The sequence below is a fragment of the Gopherus evgoodei genome, chromosome 1, assembly GCF_007399415.2.
Source record: "Gopherus evgoodei ecotype Sinaloan lineage chromosome 1, rGopEvg1_v1.p, whole genome shotgun sequence".
NCBI lineage: Eukaryota > Metazoa > Chordata > Testudines > Testudinidae > Gopherus > Gopherus evgoodei.
The window spans coordinates 366,764,425-366,778,381 of NC_044322.1; the positions used below are offsets into that span (position 1 = coordinate 366,764,425).

The following is a 13,957-nucleotide window of genomic DNA, read 5'->3' on the forward strand; positions in this document are numbered from 1 at the left end:
AAACACTGAAAGTCAATCGAGAATCCAACAAAGCAAACAGAAGACAAAACAAATATATGGGGCCAAGACTGGAAATACACACACCTGAGGAAGAGGGGTACATTTGAGGTGTCATTTAAGAGCTCAGAGGGCATTGTTTGAGATGGATATCAGAGCGTGGAGAGATTCCATCCCTAAGGACTTCCAAAGCAAAGTTAACTCATGCCATTTCATATTCCTTGGATACTATGTACTGTAACTACTAGTTCTGCCCATGCATTATAATATACCACCTCAGTTCTGGGCCTAGCTCAGTGTTTAACATGCTATTCTCCAGTGCAATGAACCGGGTTAGAGAGCTAAAGAGAATAGAAATAAGGCAAATTCCTCAGCCAGTGTAGCCCCTAAATGGCCAAGCAAACTAGAAGACAACGCTTACAAATTCTTGCCCAGTGCAACTTCTCAAGTTGCTAACAATAGTGTTTGATAAGCATGTAAGAAGCCAAGAAGGTGAAAGATTCCTCCCATCTGCACCAATGTGTTTTCAATTAACATACTTAATTGGGTATGCTTATCTTCTCTTAGACAAACAAAGGGTTAAGTAGGCTACGCAGTGGTTCTCAAACTGTAGGCCAAAGTGAAGTGGGGTCAGAAGAACATCATCTGCCCCTGTACATCTCTCAGAGAATCAAACCTTAGTGATAATTTACTAATAGAAACCACTTTCTCCCATAACACCTCTTAAGCCCCAACACCCACACTTTATTTATTGTCATTTCTTGATCAGCTTCCTGCGACAGGGCCCCGTTCTCCTCTGTAAATCTAAGGTACTGCAAAAACGTACAACCTCCTGTTGAACAAGGCATTTGGACTCTTACGAGCATGTAAAACAAGGCAAAATAAAGTGTTTCAGAAGGAGCTATTCAATCAGAAAAACATGTAATGGAACAGGGACTAGGACCATGTACCTTTAATGAATTCACTGATCTGGGTCTGCATGGGCCCCTTCTCCATATTCTGTACCACAGCATTGGCTATTCGGGTAAGGTGGCCCATATTCCCTCGCCTCATTCCACCTTCTGCCCTGAAAACAGCAACAGTCAGTACCAGTTCAACAAAACACTCATCAACAAATTCTTAAGAGTCATCTGCTGCTGCCACAATTTAACGTGTGTAAACAGTAATTACTACCAGTGTGGCAGATGTAAAGATGCTGCATCAACACAGAACAGGCTGATAGGGATGTGCTGTCTCACAACAGAGGAACCAGTTCATATTGTCTCGGTCAGATAGTGAGAAGGGAAGAGAGAAATCCCATTGCACCGGGTTTACTAGTCATCTATAAAAGCAGCTATGAGATACTAGCATAGAACTAGACCGTTTTTTAATCATCACTTCCCTGAAACAAAGACACAGCAACAGAGAAAGATTTGAATCGTTGTATTTAAAAAGCACTGGCATTGCAGTTGAAAGTAAGACAGAACAAAAGAGATCCTAATCTATGACGACATATTTCCCTCAAAGAGAATTAAAAAAAAAATCAAAATTAAGTCAAATAATAACAAAGTCACGTTGTCCCTGTATTTTTGTTGCTCCAATGCTATCCAAGGAAAGTGTCAATCTCAAAATCAATCAGTAAGTGAAATGGCTGAGCCAATCCTCCTATCCACACTATGCAGAAAAGGAGAGAAGTGACTCAGGAATCAAAATATATTCGCTTTGATGGCAGGTCAGCAGGCGGCATTTACACAGCTCAGACCAGAACTACTCAGCTAATATAGAAGAACTGCTTTCAAACTGGCAGGTGCTGACAATCAAAAGAATGGCTAGAACTCAAGCAAGTACCTAATTATTCATTTCAACCCTTCGTTCACATTACAGAATATATCATCAAATATTCTGGTTTGAGTCAAATATTACTTGTGCAGCTCTAACTGTGTGCAAGGTTGACACAGGCAGCCCTGCTGAATATTGTGGAGTCTAGTCCAAACCAAAGCACATTAAAAACATCATAGAAACACAATGGAAAAGAAGTCTCCATGTCACCCGCTACTGAACCCTAGACAAAATACTGTAAAAAGAAAACCACCTCTTTTATCTGAGCTCCTGGAGGAGATGTTGATGATAAAAGCATTCAGTAGTACTTCAGTGACATGTAAAACTTTTCACTTTATATTTTGGAGTAACTGAAATATATCAAAAGTTAATTTTGTGACGGTTTGCTGTTCTAATGTCAATTCCCCATAAATGCTTTGGAGTTTTCATAGACTGATTGATTTTAGGGCCAGAAGGGCACACCCTGATCGTCCAGATTGACCTGCATAACACCAGTTGCAGGACTCCCCTGTTTTGCTCATGATGTTACTGTAAAATTCAGTATTAGATAATAAGGTGATAGGCTTTATACAACCCCCCTAGTCAGGATGTTCCTTTTAATTACATGAAGTCATGCCTAAAAATTCGAGCATTATGAGCTAAATCAAGAGCTCCACAAGTGTCTCCTGAATCTCAAAGAGTGACAGAAGTCAAAGCCCAAACAGAGATGACAGATAGGCAAGGTGGGTGAGGTAATATCTTTTATTGGACAAACTTCTGTTGGTGAGAGAGACAAGTCATAAGGAGGAAAGGAAGAGGTGTTAATGGGCCACCTCACCTTGAAATGTGTGTTAACTACCTAGGCTAAACAATCTGTTCTACCTTGTATTAGCTGTGACACTCTGAGTAAGTTTCATCACCCCCAATCATTTAAATCTATAAAACAAAATTCAAGTAATACGGACAGACAACTATGGTTATCAGTGCATTATCTACAACGCAGGGGGACTGTCAAGAGAAATTAGCAAATTGCCTCTACAGCATGTTGAAGCTGTAAAGTTCTATAAATAGCAGCAAAATGTTTAGGCAAGCAAGGAAACGGAAGTCCAGATCATTTTCTTTCACATCAGTCTATTTTCTTTATTTTTAGAGTCGTATTTCATACCAATCACCACATTCCCTGAATGGCTTCCAAAGTTAGAAAATTACACAAGAAATCTAATCTCAAATAGGGTTTCCCAGACATTCTTCTCCCAAAAGTGGGGGAAACAGTACATAGGTTATTTTAAAAAAAAAAAAGCAAGTTGATGTGCTATGTGATGTTCTTTGGGAAACCAAGAATGAAGTTTGTGTTGGAGCACTGTGAGGCTCTTACATGTCCACAAGGGTCTATGTATATGTTTACCGGGTATGTATTTGATTTTTAATATCTGAACAATCCGCCTTCTGATTTTCTAGCACATTAGCAAACTTCTCTATTGTCCAAACAATTGAAAGAATATTCAACACAATAGTCAAAATTTGCAGCCCTCAAATTGGGCCCTCCATACAATCAAAAACACCCTTACTGTATTTTGTCATTGACTTCCCAGGCATCCAATATCCTTTGCAACAGGCAGCACTTCTGGAACAGCTAGAGTGGGAGAGATAGCGAGAACATTTCAGACACTGGCTAAAGGAACTCCTGTGGCCTATATTAGACCACGGATGACTTTCATTAATCTCTTTACACCTTTTATCACTTAAAATTACTTTAAGACAAATTTTAAATGGATTCATCTTGACAGAACAAACTGCACGAGAACGCTAAAAAGGTCCAGCAACCCTCTCAAGTTTTCCTTAAGTGGTTCAATCTTCCTCTATGTCACAGAATTTCCCTTCTCTTAGAGGAGGGGAGAGAGAGTGATTCCTGTAAGATTCTTCACCTTACCCTTAGAGGGTTCATCATAATATTAATGAAGAGAGCTATCAAGGTTTTAAGACAACAGCACAGAATATTCTCAGCATTAGAAGCACAGGCACAGAAAGAGTTGGGAATCTGTAATCACGACGATTGTTTTTTGGGATTTTTTGGTCCAAAGTGTCTATGCATCTTTACTAAAAGGAAAAGTGATCTCTAAACTCACGAAGACGGGTGATATTTTTCCTCTTTAGTTGAAAGAATAAATCATCTGTACAAAGGCAAGTACATTTCCAATCAGAACTGGAAGACCAAAGCAATGTCTAGACACCTTGATAAGCATTACGCTCTCTTCCTGAGCAGTTTGTCAGGCTACTCTCTTGTTAACCAGGACCCGTGCTGAATCCATCCATCTAAAACAGGGCTCTCAAACTCAAATGACCATAAGGGCCACATAAGGACTAGTACGTTGGCCTGAGGGCCACATTACTGACACCTCCCCCTGGCCACCCTTGGCCCCGCCCCCGCTCCACACTTTCCATGATGCCCCGCCCCATCTCTTCCCACCCCTTCCCTGCCCCTACTTCAACCCTTTCCCTGAAATCCCCACCCCAACTCTACTCCCTCCCTGCCACCAGGGGGTGCAGGAGGGGTGGGTGGGGTGTGGCAGGGGCTCAGGGCAGGGAGTTGGCATGTGGGGTGCAGGAGGGATGAGGTCAAGGCAGAGGGTCAAGGTGCAGGAGCGGTGTGGCAGGGAGCTCAGGGCAGTGGGTTGGGGTGCAGGAGGGGTGTGGCATGCATCGAGTGCAGGATGCAGCAAGGGGCTCAGGGCAGGGGGTTCGACTGCAGGAGGGGCTCGGGGGACGGGCTCTGGCCCAGCGCACACGAGGGGCAGGGCAGGCTCCCTGCCTGCCTGACCTGCCCCCACGCTGCTCCGCTCCAGGAAGCGGATGGACCGTGGGGGAGCAAGGGCACGGGGGGGGGGGGTTGCTGTTGCTTCCAGCACCGCCCCCAGCATCTCCCATTGGCCGGGAATGGGGAACCGCAGCCAATGGGAGCTGCTGGGGGCGGTGCCTGAAGCATCACCACCACACACCCCTGCATCTCTTTCCCCACGTTCTTTCCGCTTCCCAGAGTGGCGTGGGGGCAGACCAGGAAAGCAGGGATCCTGCCCTGCCCTTGGTGCGTGCCAGGCCAGAGTTGCACTAGGTAAACGCTGGGGGAGGGCGAGGTGGGGGCCACGAGGAACTCGCGGGCCTCAGAAAATAACCTTGCAGGCCTCATGCAGCCCGCAGGCCACATGTTTGAGACCCCTGATCTAAAGCTCTCAAATGACATTATTAGACTTACATGTGTCACCATAATACTCTCTGGACTGTGGTCTGGAGTCTTCAAGTTCTCTGTGGTCATATTCCCATTCAGCACCTCCTCTTTATTTTCCAGATCATTTGTTGCTGATTTCCCTTCATGCACAGAGTGCGAGAGAATAGCTGCTATGCACAGTTCCACTTGGAAGTGCAAAAAGTTATTCCATGTGTATTTAAAAAATAAGTCCTGGAACAAAATAAAGGATAGAAAAAAAAATCCATTTAAGACATGTGTCTGATCAGACCTTTTTACACTTCACACACACACACACACACACACCCCTAAGTGGAAGCATACTGTCAGTCAGCCCAAAGTACAGATAATGTACTACACTCAACATAAGCTAGTCTGTGTTATAATGGTGCAGCCTGGTTTCTATGCAGGCTTCACTCCAATAACTGAGGCCTCTTGAGACTGCAGAAGTGTAATCCAATTCACCAAACAAAAACTTTGTTAACATAAGGGTTATCTTTGCTCAAGTGCTAATTCCACCAAGATAATCACTAAAAATCAAGGAAATCAACAGTTAAGACAATCTTAATTCACATGCCTTAACAGCATTACTCCTGTGGGGAGAATTCTATGCCACTGCATACACACAGAATTCATGTCCGGAACAACAACAAAAAATTTCCGCTGCAGAAAATACATTCAACCCAAGAAGTGCTGCAGTGGTGCCAGAACAGCCGGCTGATCAGCAGTAACAGGTAGCAGCAATCTGTGTTCATCACAGCAGCCTACCGGTGGAGCCAGGGTAGGAGGCAGAGTGGGGCACACAGGCCTGCTTAGGGGGGTGGATGGGTCACCGACTAGGGTTCAGAAGGGCTAGTGGGGAGGGCAATAGACAGGGGCATGGGCTCAGGATCTAGTGGGGTGACAGCTCTGAGCCAGGGGATGAATGGGATGGGGCTCCAGGGCCATATGGGGACAGGGAGTAGGGGGGTGCAGGACCACATGGGGATGGGGAGTGTGGGGATAAGGACAGACATGTCTGATTGAATGGGAGAGGCTCAGGGTCAGCCAAGGTCTCCAGGGGGGAGGCTCCCCAAATCCCAAACAATCTCTCCCCCACTCCTCCAAAATAAACTGTTCCATACTTATACCTATACCCAACAACCCTCCAGGTTCACTCTCAGGCTCCATCCCTCTCTCTCAACTCCTCCGTTATCCCAACTCCCCCAAGCTTTTACCCTGCTTCTGCAGGGTGTGGGAAATACAATTCTGGATTGTAGTTTAAATGAATTACTCAAAGTTCTGTATTAATATGCCTAGTAATATGCAGAGTCTATTTGTCAAAAAAAATGCTTAATTTTTTTTTCTCTTTATTGTTACAGACACACTTGCTGACAAGTATATTGAAATAAATAACCAAAATAATTGAAACTGGTGTGATTATATTGTGTTATTTTGACAAAATATGAAGAATTTTGCAGAATTTTAAAACATTGTGCTCATAATTTTTAATTATTTGGAGCAGAATTCCCCCAGGAGTATAACATCTAAACAGCATTACACTAAAATGCACTCACAGATATCTCACATCCACAACAAACTCTTCCAACACATAAGTTATAACCAAACATAATGCACTCTAGTTCCTCTAAATCATACACAAATATAACTATGCCTCATAGCACAACTAAATTAAGATATACGCTCTACCTTATGGCTTGGTTGGCTATGACAAAAAATAATCACTGACAATAACTTAACTGTGCCACTCAGAAAACATCAGAAATAATTTTTCCTAAGCCATTTTCTTAGTTATTGTGGAGTTTATTTGGTTTGTACCCCAGGGTAAAGATGAGCAGAGGGTAAAAAAATCTGTTCTTGGAGATCTGGAGTCTGTCTCATTAAACATCTGAGCCTTTACAATATGTAACTAGGCTATTCTGCAGACATTCTGCTAAGTCACTTTAACAGTTAATGTTGAAACAATCACAGAATCATAGTGATGTAGGACTGGAAGGGACATCGATAGGTGACCTAGTCCAGTGGCCACTATTATCTAGAGCATCGCTGACAGGTGTTTGTCTAATCTGTTCGCAAAAGACTCCAATGATGGAGATTCCACAAGCTCTCTAGGTAATATGTGCCAGTGTTTAACGACCCTAACATCTAACCAAAATCTCCCTTGGTGCAATTTAAGCCCATTATTTTTTGTGCTGTCCTCAGTGGATAAGAACAACAATTTATCTTTTCTCTTCTCCAGATTAAACAAACCCAATTTTTTCAATCATTCTTTGTAGGTCATGTTTTCTAGATCTTTAATATTTTTTGTGGCTCTCCTCTGGACTTTCTCTGATTAGTCCCCATCTTTCCTCAAGTGTAGTACTCAGAATTGGACACAATATTCCAGCTGAGGCCTTATCAATTCTGAGTAGAAGAATTACTTCTCTTATCTTGCTCATAACTTTCCTGTTAATACATCCCAGAAGGATATTTGTTTTTTTTGTGACAATATTACATTGTTGGCTTGTATTTAGTTTGTGATGCAATAAAACCCCCAGATCCTTTTCTGCAGCACTCTCTCCTAGGCAGTCATTTCCCATTTTGAATTTGTGCTATTGACAATTCCTTCCTAAGTTTAGTACTTTGCATTTGTCCTTATTGAATTTCATCCTATTTAATTCAGACCATTTCTTTGGCTTGTCAAGATCATTTTGAGTTTTAATCCTGTCCTCCATCTCCTCCCATCTTAGTATCATCTGCAAACTTCGTAAGTGTAATCTCTATGACATCATCCAAATCATTTATGAAGATATTGAATAGAACTGAACCCAAGACAGATCCCTGCAGGATCCCATTCAATATGCCCTTCCAGCTTGATTGTGAACCACTGATAAGTACTTACTCCCTGAGTACGGTTTTCCAGGCACCTGGGCACCCACCTTATGGTAGATTCATCCAGGCCAGCGTTTCTCAAACGTGGCCACCGTGACTGCATGCAGCCACCAGGGGGTTTCTTGTGGCTACAGCCTTCTGGGATGTGATGGGATGGCAAAATAGTGGTCCCTCCACCTCCCTGTTGCTCCTGAATGCACCACTTTAGGCTATGCCTATACTACGCTACTTTTAGCTATATGGCTGCGTCACTACAGCTGTGCCACTAAAAGTCATGCAGTGTAGCAGCTGTTTGTCAGCTCTCTGGCTGACAAAAAACTTCCATCCCCAACGAGCAGCGTTTGTGTTCACACACTGTTCACGCTGGCACTTGTCGCAGCAAAACTTTTGTCTTTCGGGGGCCAAGGTGGGGGGGATTAATACCTCTGAAGGACAAAAGTTTTGTCATTCAATTGTCAGTGTAGCCATAGCCTTAGGGCATGTCTTGACTAGCAACATTAAAGCGATGCCGCACCAGCACGAGGAGAGAGCTCTACCAGCACTACAAAAAACACCTTCATAAGAGGAGACAGCTACCATCGCTGGTGCACTGTCTACAGTGCCACTTTACAGCACTGAATCTTGCAGCACTCAAGGGGGTGTTTTTTCACACCCTGAGCAAGAAAGTTGCAGCGCTGTAAAGTGGCAGCGTAGACAAGGCTTCAGTGTTTATTGCTGGGACCGCCAGCCGGGGTTGGGCTTGTGCCCCTCTGGAGGCACCTGGGCACAACGCTGGAGAAGCAGACAGCTGGTAAGTTCCCCATTTTCCATGGGGTGATGGGGATCAGGCTTTGGGCCTCAGTTCTAGGGTGGTGGGGCGGCAGGTTCTGGCCGAGGGGCTTCAGGCTCCACCTCTAGGCTCTGGCTGTACAGCAGCAGGCCCCAGGCTCTGGCTGCAGGGCTTTAGGCTCCAGCCCCCTGTTGACTCCCGCAGTCCTCCAACCCCCACTGTCTCTGGCCCCTGCTGCTTCCCCTGAACCCCAATACAGGGCTTAATTTGTCCCCAGGCTTGCCAGGGCTGAGTAAGTCTGCTGTGAAAAGTGATACTTGTATGTTTGTTAATATAATTTTTCACAACAGACTTACTAGCTAGCAATAAATAAATTACAGTGATTTGGCCGTGTCTATGTACATATTTATTTGTTTTTCCTAAAGCTAATTAAGTGTTTTAGGAGAAGTGTGAGAGCGGCACACTCAGGCTCCCAAAAAATTTGTCCTGAGAACCCCTGACCTAGGCTATATTTCTCTGATTTATGAGAAGCAAGAGAAGATCTCCTGGTTAAGCCAGGGCAGCCTCTTACTATACTTTCTATCTTGCTTCCTATCTTGAAAGTTTGAGGTGTGTTTCAACACATTAACCAACTATAATTATGTTATAAAGACTAGTTTGAGAACAGATATTCCTACTGTCAGGAGATTAAGCAATTAGTTACACACAGACGGCATACATCAAATACAGTGTATCTGTCTTTGTACTGCACACATCACAGATAACGTTCTCTCTTTAAACAGCATATTCTTCCACAATATGTCACACTGTATTACTCACAAGTAATAAATCCATGGTATTGAGTCTGCATAGTTCATAGTTAATACTGGGAGTGTTTGTGTGAAGCAGAGCAGCTATTAGTCGAGCTCCATGAAGACGAGCATTCCCCAGTGGCTCCTCCAAGACACCAATTGTAGTCAGGATTGACATTTTCTACCGCAAACAGAAAAAGGAACCAGATTTCGAGTCCATCTCTACATAGGTCAAAATGTCATTACTCTAATCAGACATTAGTCTGATTTTACATTCAGTCGGCTTCATGTAAACCTCCTCTGCCAAGGAAACTGTTTGATACCTAGATCAGCCTTTCCTTCTACCCACTGAGTCATGTCCAGGGACAATACAGTAAGTGAAACTAAGGAACTTCTGAATCAAAACTAACAATATTCAGATAGTATTTTCTATATCAAATTTCAGAAAGCTACACCCACCAATGAGTAAATACAAATCTTTATTATAAAGGGCTCATGACAGGACAGAAGTCCTGCCCTATGGGAGATATAGCCATCTGTTGATAATCTAACTATCCCCTGGGATTAATAGCAGATTTGCACGCCAGTCAGAACATTCATGAATTCCAACAGGCTATAATTGGAAATGCTTCCTTTCCACACACGTCTCCAAAACCCTAGCTACAATAAAACAATATCCTTAATGTTACTCAAATACAGCAACTCAGCTGCCAAATCCCACCACTTGTTACCTAGACATCTAAAGTCTAAACCTGAACTCTGAATTTCTCTTTGAGGGTTTAAGTTAATTTATTGTAGGATTTGGATTTTTTTTAGTACCTGATGCTTTTAGGTGAGCAAAACTGAAAATATCCAGAGGTAAATGATCCTACACAGAGAGCAAAGAAAACCTCTGATGTGCATGTTGTCAGCTACTATGAATACAGGAAGGGCTGAGGTGCTTTACCTTGGGGGGATTGAGTAGAAGCTGGTGAAAATCCTTTAGCCGTGGTTCAATACCATGTAAGATGCTGCTATTGACAGTGTAAGACCTTTCAAATCCCTGAGAGAATGAGTCCATCAGTCCCTCCACTCTGTAGGGAGAAAGGTAAAATGTAATATTCAAAACTTGGACAAAACCACCAAGAGTAGTCATGCTTGACTTTATCAGAAACCCATCCCAGCCCTATTATCTGCCTTGTCATTTCCTCTTCAAATCCAAAGCTATTTTCCAAGAGAAACTGTTTACTGCTGGCTGAAGTTTAAAACGCTATGTAAATACAAATCCATGAAGCAGAGTTTACTCATCATACTAAGGACAGCAAGGAAAAATAATTAAAATATGTCCCTGTGTTTAACATTTCTGAAATATTTAAGCATTAAAGATGTATCTGGAAGTGTTAATCTTGTACACAATTGTTAAACACTATAATAAAACTTCAAGACATGTTTATCAAGAATAATGCAAATACACTAGCTGATATAGCCCCGGTCACTTGAGTATTTCTGAATGTACAACAAACATTAATGAACCCTTGAAAAGCAGGGAAGCATTATCTTCCTTTTACAGATGAAGAAACGAGCCACAGAGAAATTAAGTGATTTTCCCTGAGCTCCCACAAGCAATCTGTGGCAGAGCTGGAACTGAATCCAGCTGTCAAGTCACTGCCAGTGCCGTAACCACAAAATAATTCTTGCTTCGCAAGCCTCCTAATGGCCTTGCAAACCTATACTTCCTTTCGCCTGTTCTGAGCAAACAGGAAGGAGTTTCCAGTAGACGAGCAGTTCTGTTGAAAAGGATCTGGGGTTCTAGTCAATCACAAATGGAGTCAAGTCAACGAAGTGATGTAGTTGTGAAAAGGACTATTATCATTCTGGAAAAGGACATTATCATCATTATTAACTGGAGTGTTGCATGTAAGACAAAGGAGGTAATTTTCCTGCTCTACTCAGAACTGGTGAGGTCTCAAATGAAGTAGTGTCCAATTCCGGGCACCATACTTTTGGGAAAGAGGTGGATAAACTGGAAACAGTCCAGAGGAGAGCAACAAAAATTATACCTTTTCATATAAGGATACAAAAGCCCCCCACTCTACCCCCCCTCCACCCCTTCCATGAGGTCCCACTGTGGCCCCCTTTTCCCACCCTTTTTCTGCCCCTATTCCAACCCCTTCCTCAAATCCCCGCCCCACCTCCTCCCCCCAACACATGGCTCCCCGCTCCTCCCCCCTCGATCCTGGAGAGCTCTAAGGGCTGCCGAACAGTTGTTTGGTGGCGGGAAGCGCCTGGAGGCAGGCAGAGGAGCAGGGACACGGTGCACTGGGGGGAAGGTGGGGCAACGGCGAGGGGAAGTTGGTAGGCTGTAGCAAATAACTCTGCAGGCAGCATCTGTGTGTTTGAGACCCCTGGTCTAGATTTACTTGGGGCTTGGCTACACTGGAGAGTTGCAGCGCTGGTGGTGGGTTTACAGCGCTGCAACTTAGTAACTGTCCACACCTGCAAGGCACATCCAGCGCTGCAACTCCCTGGCTGCAGCGCTGGCTATACACCTGGCCTGCTTGGGGTGTAACGATTGCAGCGCTGGTGATGCAGCGCTGCTCATCAAGTGTGGCCATCAAAAGTGCTGTTATTGGCCTCCAGGGTATTAGCAGATATCCCAGAATGCCTGTTCACAACAAATCGGAAGAATGGCTGAACTCCGAGCTCCCCCGAACTGCTTATTTAAAAAACAAACACAGCTCCTGTTTGCTGAGCGAACGGAGGCAGGCAGGGGAATTGCTTTGGAAGGTTCACAGCTGTTTACTTGAAGAGAGAAACGGCACGCTCGCACGGCAGAGGGGGAGGGGAGAGTCCGTGCTGAACAGCTGCTTATGTGGTCTGAAGGCTATTTAGGAGTGCATAGTGTGCATTTAGTGAATAAGAGAGGGGTGGGGGAAAGGCTCGAAACTTTTAAAATGATTCAAGGTAGGTGCTGTGTGTCTTCTAGTCCTTAGAACTTGCAAGGCAGGGAGCTGAGAACAGTATCAGCTCCAAAAATCCACTCTCTCTGTCTCCCCCACGCTTCCTGTCACACTCCACCCCACCCCCGTTTTGAAAAGCACGTTGCAGCCACTTGAACGCTGGGATAGCTGCCCACAATGCACCACTTCCAACAGCGCTGCAAATGTTGCAAATGTGGCTACATTACAGCGCTGGTAGCTGTCAGTGTGGCCACACTGCAGCGCTGTCCCTACACAGCTGTATGAAAACAGCTGTAACTCCCAGCGCTGTACAACTGTAAGTGTAGCCATACCCTTGGTCCTGCGTCAGCACAGAGGGCTACATAGCATCACCTCTTGAGGTTCCTTCCAGCTCTACATATCTAGGATTCCAGTCCCCATTTATTGTTTGGAGAGTTATTGGCTGACCTTGTGAGGCCCTTGCACTCAGCTTGGTGGCATTTTCTGTCTGGATATAACATGATAAGTTTTGAATACCTCATCTGATCAAACTGTCAGGGAATGATCAGCCCTATTGATTATGGTAAAAAACAGAAAAAACAAAAGGGGCAAATGGGGACATGGAGCCCAAGGCATCTGGTTATCACAGCCATATTTCAATCACTTCTAATTTTTCTACAGATCAAAGAACCTGCTGATGGCAAAAACTAGCATATTCCAGCATAACAATATCCCTCTCTGACAGACTGAAGGAGAGAGAGGGAGGAAGGAAGGGGAATGGAAAGTCATTTGGGGAATGGGCACACACAGAGTCCCTGACATGGGGGAGAATGGATTACTCTAGTATGTGGGAACGGGTGTGCCGGAGGCCCTGAGATGAGGGGAATGGGTGACTCTTGTATGGGGGGAGGAGGGTATGAGGATGCAAAGAGCCACTGGCATGGGTGATAGAGATTGGAGGCACACAGGAAAATTGTGGAGGGATGCTAGGAGTTCCTGGTGTATACAATGAGCTTGGCCTACAAACACAGCGAAGTGTGCCTCCCCTTACTTATAGCATTCTCCCAGTCCAGATGTCTGAAGAATTATTCTTCTGCCTACTGTATGCAACAGATGGGAGAGACCCAGTCAGGAACCCTTGAGCCCTGCCATTTCAGATCATCATAGCCCCTGGCTCTTTGGTGTCCACATCTCAATTTTTACAATTTCAGCTTTGAATATTATTTTCTGTTTGCTGATTGATTGTTTGCCCAAGCCTCATCCCCTCCCCTTCTTCCCCCACTACTGGCCCTCCATGCTCCCCTCCATTCTTCCTTTTGTTCCCCTTTCTTATTCTCCCTACCTCCCCCTTGATGCCTCACTTCCATGTCTTCCTTTTCCCCACTCCCTTGCTCCAGTTTATTCTTCCCCCCTCCTGTCATTCTCCCTCATTTGCCCCCACAAACACAGAAATAAAAAAAAAATTAAAAAAAATTTTTAAATTAAGAATTGGAACTAAAAAGCCATGTGCCCACCATAACCATGTTTATGTTGTACCTCTTTTTCCAACCTTCTGTTTTTATTTAGATTGTAA

The 13,957-nt window shown here is 44.1% G+C and overlaps 1 protein-coding gene across 2 annotated transcripts in view; it reads right to left on the minus strand.

Annotated features, from left to right (window-relative positions):
* Positions 1-13,957, minus strand: part of PPP6R2 (protein phosphatase 6 regulatory subunit 2) — a 159,943-nt gene that overhangs the window by 54,222 nt on the left and 91,764 nt on the right. For both annotated transcript variants that reach the window (XM_030537294.1, XM_030537206.1), the window contains 5 exons: positions 10,413-10,539; positions 9,495-9,647; positions 5,045-5,248; positions 3,363-3,427; positions 948-1,063 (listed from right to left, as the gene is read on the minus strand). In XM_030537294.1, the coding sequence (XP_030393154.1) occupies positions 948-1,063; positions 3,363-3,427; positions 5,045-5,248; positions 9,495-9,647; positions 10,413-10,539 (665 nt within the window). The remainder of the gene's footprint in view (positions 1-947; positions 1,064-3,362; positions 3,428-5,044; positions 5,249-9,494; positions 9,648-10,412; positions 10,540-13,957) is intronic.